General features: G+C 36.3%; 1 protein-coding gene across 2 annotated transcripts; it reads right to left on the minus strand.

The window, feature by feature from the left end:
- Nucleotides 1-1,548: 1,548 nt before the first annotated feature.
- On the minus strand, nucleotides 1,549-17,687 carry YIPF5 (Yip1 domain family member 5). 2 transcript variants are annotated; one of them, XM_030320575.1, is made up of 7 exons: nucleotides 17,573-17,687; nucleotides 17,325-17,452; nucleotides 16,877-16,996; nucleotides 10,299-10,471; nucleotides 9,315-9,460; nucleotides 7,865-8,046; nucleotides 4,244-6,565 (listed from the first exon to the last, which is right to left on the minus strand). In XM_030320575.1, exons 3-7 carry the CDS (start codon nucleotides 16,984-16,986, stop codon nucleotides 6,403-6,405), a joined length of 774 nt encoding a protein of 257 aa, XP_030176435.1. In that variant the 5' UTR covers nucleotides 16,987-16,996; nucleotides 17,325-17,452; nucleotides 17,573-17,687; the 3' UTR covers nucleotides 4,244-6,402. The 2 variants fall into 2 exon arrangements, with proteins under 2 accessions (XP_030176429.1, XP_030176435.1); XM_030320569.2 differs by lacking the exon at nucleotides 17,325-17,452 and having other exon boundaries at nucleotides 1,549-6,565.
- Nucleotides 17,688-23,021: the final 5,334 nt, after the last annotated feature.

The following is a 23,021-nucleotide window of genomic DNA, read 5'->3' on the forward strand; positions in this document are numbered from 1 at the left end:
GCTGCAAAAAGATATCAAATCTATTTTCCCCATCACTTAGAGAGGCAATATAACATTTTTGTTAAACAACTGAGAATAGGCAACATAAGACTTTGATATGCACAACAAATGTTACAAATACATCTCATTGCTATTATCAGGGTCAATTAAAGTTGGAATACACAGACCTCAAAAGGACAGAGAGGCAGGGATAGAAGCCAAACCCTGGGCAGTAGTTCTATTGTTTCTCTTAAACATGTTGACAAACTGCTTACTTTTCATCGCTCTTTAACTATTTCAATTCATCAGTTCTGATCTGAATCATAATATTATAATTGCCAATATGGAGAAAATTGTTTGGAGGGGTACCAATAGCCAGCGCACTCGGCCTCGCGGAGGAGGCAGGGGCAGATGAAATGAAGAGTATTATGGTGGTAGTTAATGGATACTCTCTTCCAGATCTTGGCCAGGGACCACAGGTACCCTGCTCCAGTCTTAGAGGATGGAGGCCCGATCCTGTCTGTCTCCAATAAAGAAAGAGGAGGGAGACCGAAGCTGTGATAGCAGCATGCACAGTTTAATAAGAAAAATTTCCCAACCCTAGGGCTGGCGTGGATTCATTTGTGAAAGTTTTTGCAAACATGACTGTATCAGCAAGAATTGTATCGTGTTGTCTGGATGTTTAAAAACTGCTTTACAGTTGGATTTCTTGATAAGAGTGATTTAAAGAATTAACAGCTTCCTGCTGTTTGATTTCCTTTATTTTACTACTTACTGCTTTTACACCAATAATGAAAATAGGCTGTATTTTGATACACTGAAAATTTCATATTAGTGTTCATATGACATAGTATAAGTATTAAAACAAATCTCCTAGTTACATATTAGCACAATCTCTCCCACTGTCTTCCTGTTGATTCTCTTAAGGCCCCAGATTCTCCACTATCACCCTCAATTCAGTCTTGATTTTCATAGTCTCAGCTCAGCTTCCCGTTCTGCTTCTAGCTGGGTCCTGGTTAAGACAAGAGGTTCCATGGTTTGTTCATAAATGATTCTCTCTTATTTTTGCGATATGAATAAGAACAGAAAATCAGTATGACTCTCACGTCAAATATTAAACTCTAACTTTGGTTCAGCAAGGACAACCTTGTTTAAACAACATTCACCTCATTGCAGATGCAGTTTAATCTTTTATTAAACCATAGAAATGATTCAATCTTTTATAGAAAAACCAAAACCATGTTATCGCAGGAAGATTGTGACCTAGGCCAGTCAGAATAAAATATGGTCTCAAGAGATGGTAAAAATTGAGAGTGGGTTAAGTATGACCTTGTGACAGACCTAGATATGCAAGGAGTATCTGAAATGTCATTGAAGCTAGAAGATACTTTTAACAGGACTGCTCAAGCAGTGATGAAAATGTACCACATGGAAACAGTTCAGAAAGTGTTTTTTTTTTTTAAGTGCATTAAAAAAACAAGCCGTAAAATGTAAATACAATGCTAAACAAACATCCTCTAAACAAACAACCCCATGCAAACAAGCAAAAAAAAAAAAAAAAAAAAAGAAGCATTTTAAATCGTTTTATTAGGAAATTCAACTCTGAGAGCTCAATAAAAATTTATATAAAAAACTGACTTCTGCAGATGTCTGAGTAGAGATGTTGGTTTTAGTCTTTTTAATTGCTACCATGGTACAGTTTAACTCTTGGGAATTGACATAGTAACAAATTGGGTAACAAGGCCTAATGTGAGCAGAGTCACTGTCAGATCATACTATATATTTCATATTCTAAAGAGGACTACAGATACAATTAAAGTACAATTAGAGTAAATGCTGGGGAATGTCCTGAAATGACTAAATCATATAAGCACACAGATCCACTCAATGAGAAATTAAAAATGGTCACATTTCAGAACCTTTTACAAAAAGCTATGTAAAGGAGTGACCTAAAAATGACATTGTCAGACTTATTCTTCTACATGAGCAAGGAAAAAAAAAAAGCGCATTTTCAGCGAAGTCTTCCCTTCTGATGTAGGAATAATCTGAAGTGTGGGTGTGACATGATACTTTTACCAGTATTCCCATTCCGCTGCGTGAGTAGTATAAACATGCTGAGGTAATAGAGAACCACAGAGCAATGCTGTTTTGAAAATTAAAACATATAAAAATAGTAGGACTTGTAGGACCATTTCTACTTAAAGAAGACTATCAAGTCATACAGCATTATCAAAGATCACAAACCGAAAACTGTAAGCCAATTTATCATAAACTCTATAAGGACCTTTGTTTGATTTATATTTACTTGGAGAAAAAAATGAAATAATCATATTGCTTTGTCTACTTTTAAGATAATCAGAGTAACTCAAGTAAGTATATAAATTTACAAGTATCTTAAATGTTTCTACTGAGCACTTCATTTGTTTTCTCATTTTTAAAATTCTTTTTGTGCCACTAGTGTTGAAAAGCTATTTAAAACATCTTAATGCATAATCACTCTGCGTGCTATCAGATTTAGTGGTAGTTTCAGAAATAAGCCAAATTTATATATGCAAGGTAAGCCTAATTAGTTAGGCTCACAAAAAATGTAATATCCGATTTTCAGAACCTAATGTGCTCAAGAAAGTATTTGTGCTTTTAAATTAGGAGAACAGCTCTGTATTTAATTAGGCCTCATTTGAGGACGTAATCATTTTAATTTATTTGCACAAACACAGGACACTGTGCTCCATCAGCAGACAATGTTCTTCATTAACTAAAGTAGGGACTTTGTGCACAAGGGTAGACGATGTATTCCTACCTGTGATGCAAGATCCTAACTGCACACTGCTAGATTTCATTCTTCAGTTTATAGTCGCCATTCTGAGACATACACTGGTCAATATAAAACACTTTTAAGTAAGTACTCTGCCAATCCCTAGAAATCGATAATATTTAATGTTTTATTTTACCTATTTCCCGGTTATGAGTATTCAATTATTAAAGAACAAAGAAGCTTATTGAAATTCAAGTAATAGTAATGTATTAAAATTCAAACTTCAATAATTAGGATGGTGGTAGAGTTACAAATCAATTATGTCTTCACTGGTGGTGTAAAATATTAATAGCATAGATTGTACAGAGTGGTGAGAATAGGTTTTACTTAAGCTGTTTGAAAGTAACTACTGTACTCTTGACAAGCTAATGATATGATAGGTCATTCTTATCTACTATTCATAAAAGCACAGGATCCAAACAGGATCCAATTCTTCCTTAGGGCATTCACAACAAGCTTTGATATCTTGTTATTTCCATTCCTTCCCCCAAATCCTAAATACATCCTAAAAAAAAAAAAAAAAAAAAAAAGGAATCTCTTGTTAACTACTGTAACTCTTTGAAAAGGTACTTATGTTTTTGCCTAACTCTAAATGTTTATGAAATATATAAAATGCCCTGTGAGATATATATATAATATATACATACACACAATTATATATACACATTACTGTTATATGTTATATATACATATATACACACATTAGACACACACACACACACACACACACATTATTATTTATTTCTCTCACAGGGCAAGTTAAGAAAATTGTCTGAGTCATTACATCAGCTCTGCTCTATACGACAACAGGCAGATCTCCAATGTACTCCCGAATTCCCATAATTCTCCACAACTAGGTCACAGTACCCTATAGGAGAAGATTATAATTTCTAGAGTTCTCCTTTTGCCCAAAGCTCTAAATTCTTCCATTTATATGGAAAAAAGTGTATAACTTCAGAAAGGAAAGTCTCCTTTTTTTTTAATAGGTAATGAATACTATAAAAATAATGCATAATTTGATCTTCAGAGACAACTGTCCTTACTTAGCTTTGGAGTATATTTGAGCTGAGCAATGCCCATTAAAGCTTACAAATAAACTTGGAAAATGTCAATGCACAGTACTTAAATTCTACCTGAAATCATGTCATTAGATACATTTTAAAAAATTCTCTTTGACTGGATGCTTAGTACGTGAGGACATAATTAGCATTTTAAGATTTATAGAATTTTGCACCATCTTTATAGCTGTGTCTGGAGGAAGAATGCCTCTTCCTACAAGCTTAGTTACATAGCTCTTGGAAGCACCCACTGGTAAACGTGGTAATGTAACATGGTATTAAAAGTCATAAAATATACATTTATACCATACATACAAGCAGTTATCTGTCCTTGATATACATGCATGCATAAGTAAAGTAACACATAACACAGCAGCTCCAGTGAGTGAACTTGCAGATCCATTCATGGTAAACTTATTATCCAGGAACAATCACTAAGTGAGCTTGAAGTTATACTGAGTGTCTCTAGTATTTAAAGGTACATGTATATGGTTTTGGTATAAAATGGGCCCTACCTAAAAGCAAGCTAGATGCTCTTCTTGTAACTTAACTCAAGAAAGAGAAATCTACTACAATGCCAGAGAAAAAAGTTATTACACATAACTTTTTGAAACATAGTTTTTCAGTTTTTAAAGTATGCATAAATATGGCTACATATTGCATTTTAAAGAGAAATTTTAGAAGGGAAATTTTGGCTATACAGGACTCACCAGGTAGCAAGCTAACTCTAGAACTAACCTTTTGCATTAAATACAATTCCATTATAAAGCTGTTTTGACAGGATAACTGTTATATACAAAATGGGTTTGCATGTAATCATTTTGGAGTTCTATAAAGACAAGTAACAATAGTCTCTCAATATTGATTTAAATTAAAAAGTATTATCTTGGGGCTGGGAGAGGCAAAAAAATAAAACAATTTGATCCATTTGGGGAATCTGGCTGAAGATTAATGGTCTAAGTCTAAGCAATAGTAGGGAAATTTAATTCCCAAAGCATCCTCTACACTGATCATTGGGAAAAACTGGATATTCACAGAAGGCACTCATTATATCTACTTTAACAATATTAGTGCGTATTTATAAAATGAACTGAAAAAGACAAAACAAATACTATCCACGGATTACAGTAAAAAATACTCTAAAACACTTTGGTATGTTTGAAAACCCAGCCCAAAACAAATTAGTGAGAGTATTCCTCTAGGAAATTAAGTATTAATGAAGAAAAACATATTTATATGATTCCAGAGATCAGAAATCATGATCTTACAAGAAATGTGTTTTATTATCTTAACCTCCTTTTATGACTGAAAACTAACTTTTAAAAAGAACCATTAACATCAGTTTGGTGTTTGTTTTTATTTGGTCTGAAAGTCTCCTTTTTTGAAAAAGGCAACATTTTCCTTCCCATAAGGCATCTTTCTCACAACTGTAAATGAGCCTGTCCAAAAATCAGAGGCAGTTTTCTTCAGAAAAAGCCAATGCTATATCAAAATACAAGATATAGCATTTTCTCATAGATTCTCTGGCAAGAGAACATGACATGAACCAAATAAATTTAATACAAGGAAATAATGTTGTAACTCAAAGTACATTGCTTTTCATTTAATCTCTTTTCTGATTCTATACTAAATGACTTCTATTCTTCAAGCTTAGAATAAATTATGAATACAAGTTAAAACCAGAACCTAATTAAAGAAAATGCGACACCGAAAACAGCAAAAGTCAACTCAACACAGTTAAAACTGGGAAAATTTTAATTACTAAGCATCAAATGCACTTTACATTGATAACTGCAGTACTGAAACTGTGACGTTTTAAATCTTTTTCTCAAAAAAGGTTAGTGATTTTCTTTTTCCTAGGAAACATGGAGATACGACTATGAACATTAATGCGTTCAGTCTAGGTCACTATGGTTTAGTTCATGCTAACCTCAACAGGTGCTCACACTTCCTGTCTACAATCAAGTAGACTAGGAACTTGCTGTCTTGTTGAATTTTAGCAAAAACTCCATGAGATAATTTAAAGGAATGTCAAATTTGTGCAGGGCAAACTCATAAAACTCTACATTGGGATCACTTTTTTGCTTCAAGTGCATCTAACTTGAGAATACAGGCAATTTTTCTTTCCCAATCCCTTGGAAAAACATTTCTGCAGTAAATCTTGTGTCTTCTTAACCAAGACTGAGTTGTTTTTAAGAAAAGATTATCAGCCCTGTGGTCAGTTTCCCACAGTTGATAAAAATCTATCAAAAACATCTTAATATAATTTGCAAGAAAAAAATCTGTTTTTCAAAGGCTGCAGAACAGGAAAGAAATAGCACTTCTTATTGGTATAAGCACAAACATTTAAAGCTAGTCATACTGCAAGTAAATCCAACATAGTATTCAAAAGTTCTATAAAAATGAACAAAAGATGTATGTTTACTTCCACTGCGCCAATAGTCAAACGTTAGATCTGCACGGGAGTTGCACTGTAGCAGTTCGCTGGTCCAATATAAGAGTTCAAAGTCCTTTCGGCTCAATGGTGTCCACATGCCAGATCAATTCAGTTCAAAAAACGGAAATTAGGGCAAAGACTCCATATAACAAAGCACAAGGATATGCTACTAGAAGTTGCTGTCCTTCCATGGCTAATGCAGAAATAAAAATTTTGGAAGCCGAAAAACTACACCAACCAATAATTCCAGCAGTGAGAATGATTCCTACCATTCCTCTGTAACCGACAAGGAAAAAGGGGGGGGGGGGAGGCAGTAGATGAGATTAGATACGTAAGAATATAATAATAACCCAATTCTAAAGAAAAGCACTTTCAATCCACATTGTACACATCTGAAGAAACGGTCAAGATTTTGTTTTCAAATGCTAAAATAAAGTACCTCACAGTGAATTCAATAATGCTGAATCATTCACATCCACATTCAAAAAGCTCATTTATAATTACATTTTATGCCTGCCAGCACAGGAGCCAGGTTTCTCAATGTTGGCATCACTGACATTTGGGATGGATGCACTTTTGCTGTGAAGGGCTGTTCTGTACATTGTAAGGCTGGTCAGCAGAACCCGTGGCCTTCAACACTTTTGCATCCCCCAAAATTACTTCCAGACCCTGCCAAATGCCTCCTGAGAGCAAAACTGCTCTGGTTAGAAAATAGTGCATTCATAGAAAATCTCTTTTGTAAAATTCAAATATAAGGGTACCAATCTCAACAAATGAAGAGTCAAGGTTTCTACACTGAAAATCTGAAGCATTTTTACGCAAAGCAGAAACACTGTGAGGCCATCATCTTGCCAAATCTCTAGTATCGAAGAGCTGCTACACGCTCTTCTCCTAAACCTCTCCTTTAACTTTCCAAGTGTAACAAAGCCCCATTACTGGTTGTGCCAGGCACTAGCCACAAGGAGGAGCCTGAACTGTTGATAAAGAAGCTGCATACTGGCTGTGAGCAGAGAATTTATCAGCAGGAATTTACACCTTTCCTTCTCACCTTACCTAAAACATTATTTAACAAATTACACACTTAAAGCTGCTTACATATACATCTGAGAACATGGTAGGCTACTAACAGCCTCTTGCCATAAAAAGAATGCTTCATTTTCACTTAAAAAGCTGCCAAGTAGACAGTATGTGTTTTATTATTCATTCACTTAACATATGCCCAACATCTTTAAGAAATTAGCTATAGTCTAAAAAATGTGAGAGATGGAAAGTATAATTTTCACAACCTGATCTTTTCATGCAATATTTGACTTAACAATCACTACTGTTCAGTGCCAAGTAAACACAAAAGTAGTGAAATTCTTTATCACAGATAAAAGCAGAGATGGTAATAAAAAAATTTAAATTTATTCTTAGTTTCAGTATTTATTACTGAAATTAATGGAGGATAGTCCTCATTCACAACAGGCACTATCTCAAGTTTGATGAACTAGTGATTTATCTTAAACTGATGGTGAGGGAAATCCTACTACAGAGAACTGGACAATCAACCCCCAAATAAAGATCAGTACTTACTGCAAAGAAAATATCACCGCAAAACTGGAAAGTAGGATCATGGGAAGAAGACAATATCCAAGGACACTTGCCACGCAACCAAACGAAACACCTGTCATACTCATTAAGTTTAGTAAACAGAACATTCCTAGACATCCAATTGCACTGATCCCATATACATAGCCAAACTGGATTTTGCCAGCCTATGGGTAAAGAAAAGATTATGGATTAAAAGGGAAAAAAATAAATTATTTTTGGCTTTATTTCACCTAAAAAAGTACATGTGGAAAATATTCAATTTGTGAGCATCAAAATCTGTACACATATCTATTCTTTAAGCAGAGTAGTAAAACAACGATTGGCTATTATACCTTTCTCAGGAAGTCTGAAGTACCTACTTCCCAATATGCATATATTTGGTTTTTCATTTTCCAGGTAGTATATGAACAATTCAGCAAATAAAGACACAAAATCATGCTACAATCACCTTTAAGCAGTAGACTTCTAAAAAGAAATCTGTCTGATTTGAAGCAAATAAACTATAGACCCAAGATGGAAAATCCTGCAGAATGTTTGGATAATAGCCAATATCCCTTGAAAGCAACAAATACCACCAAAAGGAGCTAAAAGAAAGGAAGTCAGGATAAGCAGGACACCAGGGTTCTATGGGGAAGGGAGGAGAAAAGAAAAATGACGAACAAGCAAGAAAAATCTAATGGAAGATGTATTTTTCTTTCATTATTTTTCCAAACCATTGGTGGAGTTATACAGTCTTTTGACAAACCAAAAAACAAAACAAAACTGAATTATGCTCTTGTAAAAGACATTACTGAACAGACTTAAGACAGTAATGTATGGGGCGCCTGGGTGACGCAGTCGGTTAAGCGGCCGACTTCAGCCAGGTCACGATCTCGCGGTCCGTGAGTTCGAGCCCCGCGTCGGGCTCTGGGCTGATGGCTCAGAGCCTGGAGCCTGTTTCCGATTCTGTGTCTCCCTCTCTCTCTCTGCCCCTCCCCCGTTCATGCTCTGTCTCTCTCTGTCCCAAAAATAAATAAACGTTGGAAAAAAAAAAAAAAAGACAGTAATGTGTTAGGGGCACCTGGATGGCTCAGTCAGTAAAGTGTCTGACTCTCAATCTCAGATCAGGTCATGATCTCACGGTTTGTGAGATGGAGCCCCGGGCTGGGCTCTGTGCTGACAGTGCGGATCCTACTTGGGATTCTCTCTCTCCCCTATTATGTACACATGCATTCTCTCTCTCTCTCAAAATAAGTAAATAAACCTAAAAAAGTATTTCCAAATATATTACATTTATTATCAACGGAGAAGTGATGAATGGGTATAATTTCAAGCAACTCAATACCATTCAAAACACATGAAAGACCTGATGTATAAACAGTCTCAAAAATGGCTCTTGGCCATTAAAGAATGTTGTTTAATCTCATACTGAGAGTTTAAACTAAAATCTTACCAGTAACAATGTGGCTCCAAAGGCAAGGCAAAAAACCATGGGTCCTGCCAAATCAGTCTCATTCATGATGCTGCCATCTGCTACTTTTAATGGATGTAACACTGTTAGTGTTTTTTGCCAGATGTGGTCAAAATTGATACCTAATTCTAAAGGAAGAGAAAATAAGAAAGTCAATTAGGATTTGTTGATATATCTTTAGTTTACCAGAATCTATGTTGGAACAGGAGACAGAATGAAACACTCAGCAATATGAGACATTATTTTGGGGAGTCCTCAATACCAGTCTTCCCTGACTGTGGTGCTTACTCCACAAAAGTCTTATTTCTGCTTTGGTGATGGAAAAAGTGTTTGGATGTGACAAAACAAGACATTCTCAGCTACGACTGCATAAAAAGGATATATGGACAGGGTTCGGAGTAAGGGGTTCTTCACCTGGGGCTTCAGCAATACCTGGAGATGCTATGAAATTGTATATAAAACTATGTTTCTATGCACAGGTGTGCATTTTTCTGAGAAGAGTATTTTTTTGATTCATAGCTTTCGTTAGACTTTCAAAGGGTATCCGACACCCCCCCACCCCCCAGCCCAAAATGTTCAGAAGTACTGCTTTATGGGTTTTGGAACAGAATTTGAAAATCACCGTATTTTTCAATGATGTTACTAGTTTTGCCAACTTCTTCCATATAGAATAATCACTACCATGCTATTTCCTTCCATTTCTTCCACTGACAGAATTGAATCAATAATGTGAAGTAAAAGTCAACGTTCACATATTGACCTAATAATCACTTTATAAAGATCTATTAAAAATCTGGTCCCTTATGGTTCAGTGTGGTTTCATATACACTCTGTTCAAAATGGGTTACTTAGTAGAAAACATTTTTTCTGTAACATTATTCTCTCAAAGGAAGGGATAACTTCTCCAAACTGATTTATTTTCACTAACCAGCTGGACACTACAGAGTACTCTGCAACGAATCCTACCTTCTAATAAAGGTGGCTCATCCTCAAAGTTGTTTCCATAGAACGGCTGAGGTGTTGTTGGAGTGTATGCCTGAGTTGGCTGGAAAATCTGCCCGGTGTATGGCTGTTGTGGCTGCATCATGTCTGGAGGGACAAATCGGCCTTGCTGCGAATAGTCATAGCCAGCATACTGCCTGTAAATCAAAGTTCCATTTCTGAGAATTACGTCAACAGTGGATATCCCTGAGAGCGAGAGTCACAGTCACACAGCTCCTAGGATAGCTACTTGGCCAGTTTTCATAAATGGTGTTGAAATGATTACTAGGATCAATATGATTATCTCCAATGGTAAGTTGTCAGTGTTTTTCAGAGAATCTACTTGACGATGCCAACACTCCTACAGCGCTTAAGAATTTTATAAACTATGAAACTTTTAAAGATTAGGTGGTCAAAAAATGAAAACTTAGAAATCTTATCTATTTCTCCCCCTCTAGTAGTATATACAATATAAAGATAGCTGAGGAATAAAATTTATACCTAAGACTATGGATGAAAACTGAACATGATAGACTTTGTACTACAAGTTATGTAATTTCCCACTGTGGTTTGACTCTCCATTGAATGTTCAATCATTCTTCTTTACTCTCTGTAGTATGTTATTTTTTTACAAGTGTGTAAATCTCTTTAAGAACAACCATCAATTTCAAACACGGAATGGAAAAATTCAAGCCTCTTTCTGGAAAGCTTTCTGAATATAACAAAACATTATTAGTATTACCTTGCATTTTAATAGCACTTTCAATTTTTCAAAGTAGGTATACGCTTACTGTCTCATTTGATATGTGCTGTAGTAAAATCCCGCACTGTAGAAAAAGAGGCTTTACCATGGCTATTTTAGTGATGAAAAAAACCCAAAAAAACAACAGTGAACAGAAGGACATTGAAGCAGTATCTTTAAAAACTTGTTTTACCATGTTCTGGGGAAAAATATGACTTACCCATCAATGGGACTAATCTAAATACAAAGTAAGAAATACAGAAGTAAAATAATTATTTTAAAAAGAACTGAGAAAGCTTAAAGATCCTTTAATTACCTTTTAAAATTCTATAGTTTCCTTTTGATAAATATAAGACTAATGACTGCCATGAATATTACTTGAGATTTTAAAATTAAATCTTAAATTAACTGAACATCTTGATTAAAAGCAAATCTGAAGCGCCTGGTTGGCTCACTAAGTTAAGAGTCTGACTCTTGATTTTGGCTCAGGTCATGAACTCATGGTTTGTGAGATTGAGCCCCACAACTGGCTCTGCTTTGAGAGAGCGGAGCCTGCTTGGGATTCTCTCTTCCCCTCTCTCTTTCTCTCTCTAAATAAATAAGCAAACATTTAAAAAATAAAATAAAAGCAAATCCAAATAATGGGAAAATTTCAACTATACATAATCCTCTGGAGAGTCCAATGGGACTCTCATGATTTATTTACCACTCTAGTCCAATCCAAGCTTAAAAAAAATGTTATTTAGTTTTCTGGCTATACAGTAATATAGAATTCGATGAAGCATGATTTTTTTTTTAATTTTTAATTTTTATTTATTTTGAAGGAGAGGGAAAGAGAGAGAGAGCACACATATAAGCAGGGGAGGGACAGAGGGAGAGGGAGAAACAGAATCCCAAGCAAGCTCTGTGCTGTCAGTGCAGAGTCCAACACGGGGCTCGAACTCACAAACTGCGAGATCATGACCTGAGCTGAAATCAAGAGTTGGATGCTTAACTGACTGAGCCACCCAGGTGTCCCAAAGCATTATTTCAACAGCAAACAATAAAAAACAAAATAAACAGTTATTAGTAAATATCCTATAATATGGCATAAATTACTATGCGCTTGTTAAAAAAAATGAGGTACTTCTATGTGAATAAGGAACAATAATCAAAAAATACTTAGTGGGCAGAAACAAAAAAACCCAATGTTCAGAATAGTATATGCCATATGCACCCACTCTGATTGTAGTTTTTAGAATACATCTGTATCTATATATTTGAATATGTGTATTTTATACACATATACATACATTACCTATAATTATATAGGCTTAAGAATAATGTAACATTTAATATAACACACATAATTATATAGGTAAAGGGACTTGGAAGCAAGGGGAAGTGGAAGACTTAATTTTCACATTAAAAACTTCTGCATCTTTAAAACTGTTGTACATTTATTATTTATCAAAATTCATTCATTCTAAAATATGTTATAGGTAACATATAGGCACATATTAGCTACTGAAAATTTACAAAAATACAAGTCACCTATCTGAATGTTACTTTGTAAAGCACAGTTTTAAGTGTTTAATGTGCATTATATCATATTACGTCACTATAACTTTAGGAGGTTGCTTTTAACATCCTTCCCATTATAAAGATGTATAAACTAATATTTAGGTTAAAATGATTTGCCTATGGTGGTGCCAAGATTCAAAACTAGACTTTTTGACTCCGGGGACCAACTTTTAACAATGATAATAATAATCACCCCCAAATCCTAATTTATGGAGATAGCTATAATATCTTTTTTTCCCATATATGTCTTTTTCCATTTTAGTATGAAATATGTTGATTTCTATTTACTTAAACATACACACACATATCCCACAGGATTAGCAGGTTGAACTGAATTAGGGGAAGAATTCACATTTTCTGATTTAGTACAATATGCTATTATGTTGATCTCTGTTAGAATGTATCATAAATCTAAAACTGGGTTTATGAAACAGCTAGAAAAGCTCCATATGGAGGCTGATACAATCTGCATCAACAGAATGTATTTTATTCTCTCTCACACAGAAAGACACACACAGAGACAGAGAGAGAGAGAGAGAGAGAGAGAGAGAATATGAATGTCTATGCAAAAAAAAAAAAAAAAAAAAGAATGGTACAGACCAGTGGTTCTCAAACTCTTTGTCCTTAGGATCCTCTTTCACTTTCAAAATTTATTACTGGGAAACCCAAATATTTTTTATTCCTGTGGGATGTATCTGTCAATATTTATCATATTAGAAATTAAAACTGAGAAATTTTTAAAATATTTAATGGGGCGCTTGGGTAGCCCAGTTGGTTAAGTGTCTGACTTTGGCTCAGGTCATGATCTCAAGGCTTGTGGGTTCAAGCCCCATGTCGGGGTCTGGGCTGACAGCCTGCAGCCTGAAGCCTGCTTTGGATTCTGTGTCTCCCTCTCTCTCTGCCCCTACCTTGCTTGCACTCTGTCTCTCTCTCTCTCTCAAAAATATATAAACATTAAAAAAAAATAAATATTAGTTCATTTAAAGTAACAATAAACTTTTCATATATTAGCATAAAATTTTAATGAAAGAATTACTTTAAAAAATTACTGAGAAAAGTGGCACTGTATCATATTTTTGACAATCTTGGTCCTGTCTGGTTTAACAGAAGACAGCTAAAAATTCTTGTATCTGCTTCTGTTGTCAGTTTGTGGTAATATATTGTCTTAGTCGAAGTATCTGAAGAAAATGTAGTGAGGCAGACAAGTAGCTGGAAAATTATTTAACAACCTTTTCAGATTATCATGGATATTCTTTTCATTCTGCATCAAAATTCAAAACAAGATGGTAGTTTTTTAAACTTAAGTTGCAACAGAGAAGATGGAACAACTACTAATAAACATCCTTCTTAAGTTTATTTGAGAGAGAGACAAAGAGTGTGTGCATACACACACACATGCAAGCAGAGGAGGGGCAGAGAGAGAAACCCAAGCAGGCTCCACACTGTCAGCAGGGCCCAAGGTGGGGCCTGAACTCACAAACCGTGAGATCATGACCTGAGCCAAAATCAAGAGTCAGATGCCCAACCAACTGAACCACCCAGGTGCTCCACTGATAAACTTTTTATACTATACTGTTTCACAGAATACAGTAATGTGCTTTGCACTTTGAACGGATCCTTTCTTTACTCATTTTTGATTCTGTAACCTTCACTGATGATTTAGAAAATATTAGTATGAGTGTTACCTATCTCCCAAATATTAACATATTTAATATAAAAACATATATATGAAGGGTAAGTATAAGAAAATCACATTTGTTAATATGACCAGTGATTTCATCAGAAAAATGGTTATTACTAGGAAGCTGACAGTTATGGACAGTTTTCCCAAATCCTCATTTTTACCTGAAAACTTGAATTTAACCACTGGCTACACATACTGTCAGTTTTTTTTCTTGAAGTAAGGGGCTCAACTATTTCATCTTCAAGAAAACATCTGCCCAGTACTGAAGTCTAAATAACCATAGTTTGTCAGATGTTCTTTCCAATAGAAATGGTTTTCAAGAAAAAGCAGCTACTTCAGCCTGCGATTCCGAATGCACAGGGTCTTTTCCTAACCACTGCTCTCCAGTACACGCCAGAAGTGCTTTAGGACCTTTTCCCATTTCGTCATGCAGCACAGTTCTACTGTGTGTGCACTGAAGGGTCAGGATTTAATAACACGGTAATTTTTACTGCTTCATCAAGGGCATCCTTATATAAAAGTGGTCCCCCCTACACCCCAGCAAGTGTGTGGCAATAAAGAATATAATGATTACTGGAACGATTTGATGCCCTTGTCTTGATTCACATTCAGGTACTAGCAATTTTATCAACCACTGTTTTTAAAACATGAGTACAAATGTCAACACACCTAAAAAGGTATATAATGTCTTAGTACTGTTATAAAAATAGTCTTGCCCTTACAGACTCCTTGAAAGGTCTCAACAACCCTCTAGGGTCTGAAGGCCACACTTTTGAATGGTGATGTAAGACTCATAAATGCCATGTAACGAAGAGAAATAGTCCCCAAGAAAACGACTGCTTCAAAAGTGGTGTCTTCATTCCTTCTTTAAGATGCAAGAAAGACAACGCCATGGAATTTTACAGTTTTCCTTTTCTGGGAGGACCTGGTCGGGAAAAATTCCTGACTTGCTCCTGCTGGTTTTAAACTAGAACACAGTATGGTAAATACGATCTGTACTGACTAAATCAACACTGTATTCCATAAAGATATTTATCAGTTAAGTCAAAAATGAAAAAATACTAGCTTTAAATACTTTAAAAATATGTAATTGGTATTTTATAGGCATATCTAACATACAATGTGGGACCTGTCCAATATGACAGTCATAAAGCTCAATAGATTAAGATCAAAGGGCCTTTCACTTGTTGCTGTTGTTGTTGTTATATGAACATATAAATGATACTTATAAACGAAACCTAATTGTTACTGCTAATACCTTAAGCTTTCTGTTTTCCTAGGCTTCATCTATAAACTCCCATTTGTTAATTGCAATAGTGGGTATGCAAATACCTGGAATAAAACTTCATTACACTGAAACAGTGCTTACTAGTACATGATTTGATTGTAATGGAATTGAGAATAGTTAGCAACAGAATATGTAAACCACCTCCCTGCAGAAAACTGAAAGGAGAAGATGTTAACTGGGATGAAAAGATAAGCCACACCTTTAAGTGATGCAAACACGGACAGGGCAGGAAAGAAAGGCAGAGATAAATACACCTAGGAGGCTGTAATCCAAATGTCATAGTTCTGTTGAATGCAAACACCATGTAGCTAAAAACAGGCCCACATACAGAGGCAGGTTTTCCAAAGCCCTGTGGCTGCACTCTGACCAATCTTTCATTGATTTTCCCTCTTGTACACTGATTAAAAAACAAAACAAAACAACAAAACACGTTTTTAAGTAAATAAAGGAATGGATATTTCTCAACATGATGTTTCCAATTCTGCTCATTGAAGGAGTCCTGGACCACCCAAACAAGGTTAATCCACCCTGGTATACTTAATGCCTGATGACATTACTTTCAAACTTCTAAGAAACTAAGAATATGATGTCCTAGAGATTGGTAGAATGCCTCAGCTAATGTATTTCTACCACTAACACCAAAGCCTATTTAAAAAGCAAGGTGTTTTGTTCTGTTTTGTTCTTAAAAGTTCAGGGCTGAAAGGTTTTGAGATCCCTCTTCCGTCTGCAACTGGCAACTTGTGTGTACTGAGCACAAGGTTTTGGTAAGAAGAGTAATAAAAATGATTATCACTTGATACATAAAATCACCTGATGATTCACAACAGGCAGCTTACACTGCTAAACAGTGTCACTAAGCACTCTGAGTTAACAGTGACAAGGTCTGAAATCTGGACTGATTTAACTTCTAAACTAGCCATCACAAGATTTTAAAATTTTAACTGGTTCTGTGGACTAAATAGCCTAGGTATCTTCTAGGTCCTTCAAGCTCCTACCCATATCTTAAATGATGTAGAAATACTATTACGAGGAAATAGTTCTTTAACAATCAACTTTTGCACTCGGGCCCACCCGAAGATTTTGCAGAAGGCACCGAACTCTAACTAGGGCAATCCCTTCACGCCAAAACCAGTGTCATAGATCTTTCCAGAGGAAGGAAGATTATGAAAAATCACCTTCCTGACAAGGGAATGTTGCCACATTCAGTTTTAGGCAATACCAAACATTCAGGATACATGCTTTCACTTTAATCTTGACTAAATAAATGGTCAAAGTTGACAAGTTACTTGCTATAGGGTCCTCCACTTCCTCCATAATCATAGGACTGCTGTGAATGGTCATCGATGCTGTAACTTGTCTGGTAGAAATCCGTGTTTAAGTTATCAAAGCCTGACATTGCAAATGATCTGCAAGAGAAGAAGAATGGCAAATACTGTTTATACCCAAGATCCTACTGAATTCGTTTCGATACTAGGCAAAAAGCCTCAGAAGGCAGTAAATTATTTCTTCTGGAATTTGAGGCACCAGCATTTGGACGATAGGTCTGGGTGGCAGTTACAAAGGAAACGTCTAATCTCGAAATCACGAGCTGGGAAGACACCTCCATTACAAGGAGCCGGTATGCCCAGGCTCCTTGTCATTAAATTGTTATTACAATTGTCACTATAACTAGGGGAAGGGTCGTGGGAGAACTGGTTCCTTGGAGGTCTAAAAACAATAAAGACGATTCCTCACCTCGGGGGAAGGGCTTTGCCGCTGACAATGCGACTGCCTCTTTGCAAAATAAGGCCTGAGCCTGCCGCGACGGTGCAGACTCCTAGAAAGCCACGCTTGAGGTATAGGGGACGCGTCAAAGCAAGGACCTGAAAGGGAGCGAGGGTCTGAGCGAAAGGACCGGAACGCTGCGCCGAAAGGCGGCAACAAGCCGCGCTGCACTGAACTGCGGAGAAGCCGAACAGTGTGCCACAAGCTGAAACACTCACCAAATGGAGAAGCGGCGGCAGCGGCTCCGGCAAACCCCCAAAACCCCCAAACACCGCTTAGGACCCTGAACTGGCTCCGTTGCTACGTGTCACAAGGCCAAAGAACCGCTTCCGGGGCACGCCCGCTCGCGCAGGCGTGTTGGTAGACTTTGCGCCTCTCTTGGGTCGGATGTAGGGCGGGCCGGGGAAGGGGAAACATGATGCGGAGCATGCGCAGTGTCGATTGATCAGTCTATTTGCGGGCCAACGAGAAGGGAAATACTTCCCGAAGCCTGGTTACCGACAGAGGCAGAAAGGCGCAAGCGCAGAAATTTGTTAGTTACTGTCTGGAGGAAGAATTCTTCAATAGACCGGAGACCTGGAGGAGGGTTTGCAAATGCTGTTTATGAGCGGACGGAGCCGGTCTCCTGTCCACAAACCACAGAATGCCGGTCTCTGTGGACTTAGTGTAATTCAGACAGTGTTACAGAGTTTAGGTGTATTATTTAATCCTTACACCCTAATGAGATGACCGCGCTATTACTCTCCTTTTGTAAGTGAGGCTGTCAAATGTTCATTTAGTAACATTGAATGCAGTGTTGCATGACATCTCACCTAGCTGTGCTGTTGGAGATACTATGATGAATGCAAGCTAAATGGTGCTGCTCACCTGGGATTGGTTGGGGTGGGGTTAACACATAAATATATGTAAAATGGTTACTAATATTGTTAAGTCCTCTATAATTTTTTGAAAGAGTGTAATACTCATCTGGGACGGAAAATCTGGAAAGGCACTTTGAGAAGGGAATGATCAAAAGGAGTTAAAGAAAAGTGAAAAGGGGAACAGAAGGGCATGAATATTTCAGGCAGTAAAAATAGTGTGTGCAAGGCTTAGGGTTAAGGAAAACATGGTGTGAGGAAAGGTGTAACCTTTGCACTATTAACATTTTAATCTAAATGATTTTTGTGGGGCAGAGGGGGACAGGGGATGCTGCCTTGTGCACTGTAGAATGTTTGGCAACATCCCTGAACTTTATCAGCTATATGCAAATAGTACGACTCCCATCCCCACTGCCACCTTGTGACAACTAAAAATGTCTCTTGGATAACATCAGAGTTTGGAAATCACTGGTCTAAATGAACCCAGGATGATTAGACAAATGAGGAAAGCCACATAGAAGTTGAGACTGGAGCTAAAGGCCAGGATCAGGGATAGAGTGTCTTGTGGGATTCTGGTACTGGTTCTAAAAGAAAAGGGGAACCACTGAAGGTTATGAACTGAAGAGTGGCATAATTTGATTCTTTTATTTTGATTGCTCTGGCTTCTGTGTGAAATCACTTTCTGTAAGTAAAGGAATTCTAACTCCAAATGCCATGGTGTTAACCATTGAGTAGAACTGTCTCCAGAGCTTATAGCATTAAAATTTATACCACAAGCCCTTACATTATATGCTGGCCCCCAAATCCCATGGTCTTTACAAAGGAAACCAGGCCTTTTCTCTGGGACCAGTTTCCAAAGGAATAATAAAATTTCAGTAGTTAAAAGGTTTTCTTTTTTCAATATGCAAACTATATTGAAACAAATAAAAACAAACAAAAAAACCTCCACACACCCCTCCAAAGGAAAGGGTTATAGGAAAAGGACAAAACTGAAAAACCAAAGAATGTACTCATGAGATGAATGGAAGCTATCCTTTAAAGTATCAGAAAATATCTGAAATAGCTCACCAAATTTTTTAATTTACCAAATTTTGTAAATAACTTTATAATTTTTTGATGTAGTTACCATCTGTACAACTCTTGGAAGGATGACCAGTTAGCCTAATTGACTGAAGACAGCCATGTTGTCCCGTTTTATGGCTGTATTTTACAGCATAATTATTAATATTCTCCTTTTTTCCTATAAAAAATATCCCAGTTTGGTTGACAAATTATTTGGTTATACTCTCTAAGCTATATTATCTATGAAGCTGAGTTTCTGGTTATCCACTGTATGCAATAATTTATTATTTCATCTACTTAATGTTCTTATGGTTGAAAGAAAATTCTAGTCTCTTTTGTTTCTTCTGATATTTCTATTTCTTCCTATCCAAAGGAGAAATTACTCTCAAATTTAAATAAAAAGTAAGAATATGAGTGTTCAATATTACCTGCTTAGGCATGAATTGTTAGATATAGATGTTATTCAAATTCTGCTTCTGTCTGTAAAAGCAATGACCATATTTACTAGATTTTCTTTCTTCTCTAACCCTTGCCCCAATTGATAAGACAAGGAAAAAAGTTAAGTTACACAATTAAATCTTCCACAATTGTTTGTTTGACTTTGAAGTATAAACCAAGATATCCTGCAGAAACCCCTTGGGGATTTTGAGAATAGCAGTCAATTTTGTGGCTAGTCAGGTAGACCTTTCTTTTTGGAAAACAATTTTTTTTTCTTTTGGTATTGCATCCCCCCCACCTCAGGATAGGTTCCAGAGAGTTATTTTAAAGGAAACTGAAGTACATGGTAAATGTGCTGACTTCTGTTAAATAACTGAGTTGTGTTCATTAGGAGTAGAAAGCCTTAAATAGGTTAAGAGTTAATAGAACATGAAGTGGGCTTGTAACAGCTGCCCAGTCTTCCCTGGGACCTAGCATGTCAGTTACCAAACCAGTGACAATCAATCAATAAATCAATAAATAGAAAAATAATATTTTAATCATGAGTGATACCTTCTAATTTAGTTTGACAACTATGCTGGTATACACACTAACACTTTAATGGGTTTCACAAACACACACAAAAAACTTCCATTTTTTTGGAATGGCCGTGAAATTGTCCTTATATTTTAGATGTGCCTTATTTCCTCCCTGTTTTTTTTTCATTTGATTGATTGATTGATTAATTGATATTTAATCCAAGGTGGTTAACGTATCATTAATAATGGTTTCAGGAGTAGAATTTAGTGACTCCTTACATATAACACCCGGTGCTAATCCCAACAAGTGCCCTCCATAATGCCCATCACCCATTTAGCCTACCCCACCACCCAACACCCCACCAGCAACTCTCAGTTTATTGTCTGTATTTAAGAGTGTCTTATAGTTTGCCTTATTCTATGTTTTTATCTTACTTTCTTCCCTCTCTGTTTTCTAGTAAATATGTCGTGGGGAATTGTGCCAGAAAATTCTGGCTTGAAGATGGGTAGTTCCCCCTACTTTTAGCTGTTTCCACAAGCACCTAATGAGGTGGAGATTCGGCAGCTGTAACCTTAACCATGTCAAATTCTACAATGAAACCTGATAATTATGGTAAAAACTAATGTAAATACCTAAGATCTGTTTCCACTATTCCTGAATATTAATGACCTAACTCCATATCCCAAATACAATAATTATATTTCCTCCAAATTATCCTTAGAAAAAGATATCCCTTATAAAAGAGTTTCTCATCAGATTCTGCTCCTGTTATTTCAATTATTTTCCTTTGAACAATACATTACTGTCTTGGGAAGATAGATTTGCCTGGAACAACATGGGATGCTTTTAGACAAAATGGGTCTTTAAAGGCAAAGAAATTTAACCCTAACTTAGCAATTATTCTTGGGATTTTGACTTGAAGATTCTAAGTGCCTCGTGTTGCTAAAAAAAAAAAAAAGGCTTTGAAAGATAATTTTTAAAGCAATGCTGTAAGTATTTTTATTGTGGAGATCAGACACCGTCTTAAATAGCAAATAGAAACATTTCTAACATCAGGTGAATGGATATTGTGGTTTGGAATAAGAATTTCGGTGGAAATACCAGAAGTTCTGTATCTCAAGCAACTTAGAAGGGGAGATGAGCTACTGTATATGTGCCACCAACACGAGTACTAGAAGGGGAGATACTGGAAAACAACATCAGAGGGCCGGGCTCTGGTGATGGCAGAGCCCCACATGCCAAAGGTGCAAGTGAAACACTTGAAAAAAATTTATAAGAGCTAATGTGCCAGGCACTGCTCTAAGCCCTTCACACCTTTATACTCAATTATTTTTCCCAACAACCCGGTAAGGTAGATACCATATACTTGACATATGATGACACTGAGAACAGAGTGGTTAAATACCTTGTCAAACGTCATAAGGTAAGAAGTAGTAGACTTGAGATCTGAATCCACGCTGGCTGCAGAGTCCTTGTGCTAAACCTCTAGACTGTATTGTTGTGTTATGTAACATGAACATAACCAAGGCAATATATCTAATGAATATGCTACTTTACCTAATATGTAATTATATATATATATATGCATATGTGTATGATATGTATATGTATATATACACTAAAATTGCAATTATTTGATAGTTGTATCTACAGCCCCAAATGTGTATATAGTCAGATTGATAAAAAATATTTTTTGTAATCTACTCAGTGGGCATGTGACAAATCACCTAATGTTCAAGTTTACCTTATATTAGTCATGTAATTTAATTAGTAATGTATAGGGGTTAAGGATGCATGTCTGGAGCCAGACTGCCTGGGTTTACATCCTCTACCACTGACTAGCCATGAAGTTACTGAAATCTTTTGCCTTACTTTTCTCCTGTGTAAGATCAAGATAATGATGATATTCATCTTCTGTGCTTGCTACAAGGATTGTGTGGAATAACGCATGTAAATATCAATATGCCTAAATACTAAGTACTCAATGAATGTTTGGACTAATTGTCATTGCTGCATCTACACCTCTACAGAAGCAATATGATATTGTCAGCAACCAAAATGGACTTCTAAAAACTGCAATGATTGGGTTTGAACAAACTGTTTCTGTAATCAGTCATACACATTCACTCTGATGCTTCCCTGAGGGTTCTGTATTATTTTATAATTTGTCTTTTGATCCTATGGACTGTATTAAAAATATGCTTTTGTTGGGGCATCTGGGTGGCTCAGTGAGTTAACGTCCAACTTCAGCTCAGGTCATGAACTCGCATTGGGCTCTGTACTGACAGCTCAGAGCCTAGAGCCTGCTTTGGATTATTTGTCTCCATCTCTCTCTGCCCTTCTCTCTCTCTCTCTCTCTCTCTCAAATAAATAAACATTAAACAAATTTTAATTAAAAAATATGCTTTTGTCATCTTCTGTCCTAGGTTTTTCCAGTGGGACTTGTCTGTGTTGTACAGTTTAGTCTCACAAATAGCTTTTGATATCACACACTATTGGTTTAAGAACCCCTCATACATTGAGCTGTTATACTTGAAAATTTTGAACAGTGCTACCTATATGTGATCTTCTTGGTGTGTTTCATGTTACTTCAAGCTTTAAAGAAAATGTGTTCTTTCTGCTTTGCCTCCCTTCCTGTCCTCTCTTCTCACAACGCACAGAATTTGTAAGGACGCAGTGCATAAGGTGACTTATGTTGTGGAAAATATGTTTATTTGCAAAGAAAGAAAATGGCAGTGTCCTAGCCAAGTAAACCAATTGCCATAAAACTTTTAATATATGGTGGTTCTTA

The sequence above is a fragment of the Lynx canadensis genome, chromosome A1, assembly GCF_007474595.2.
Source record: "Lynx canadensis isolate LIC74 chromosome A1, mLynCan4.pri.v2, whole genome shotgun sequence".
Lineage (NCBI taxonomy): Eukaryota > Metazoa > Chordata > Mammalia > Carnivora > Felidae > Lynx > Lynx canadensis.

Coding starts and splice junctions, on each gene's coding strand:
- YIPF5 (XM_030320569.2), bottom strand. CDS start 16,986: ATGTCAGGCTTTGATAACTTAAACACGGATTTCTACCAGACAAGTTAC. Junction 9,461..10,298: donor TGAGCCACCTTTATTAGAAG/GTAGGATTCGTT, acceptor CTCTTCCTTTAG/AATTAGGTATCAATTTTGAC. Junction 8,047..9,314: donor TTGGAGCCACATTGTTACTG/GTAAGATTTTAG, acceptor CTTTACCCATAG/GCTGGCAAAATCCAGTTTGG.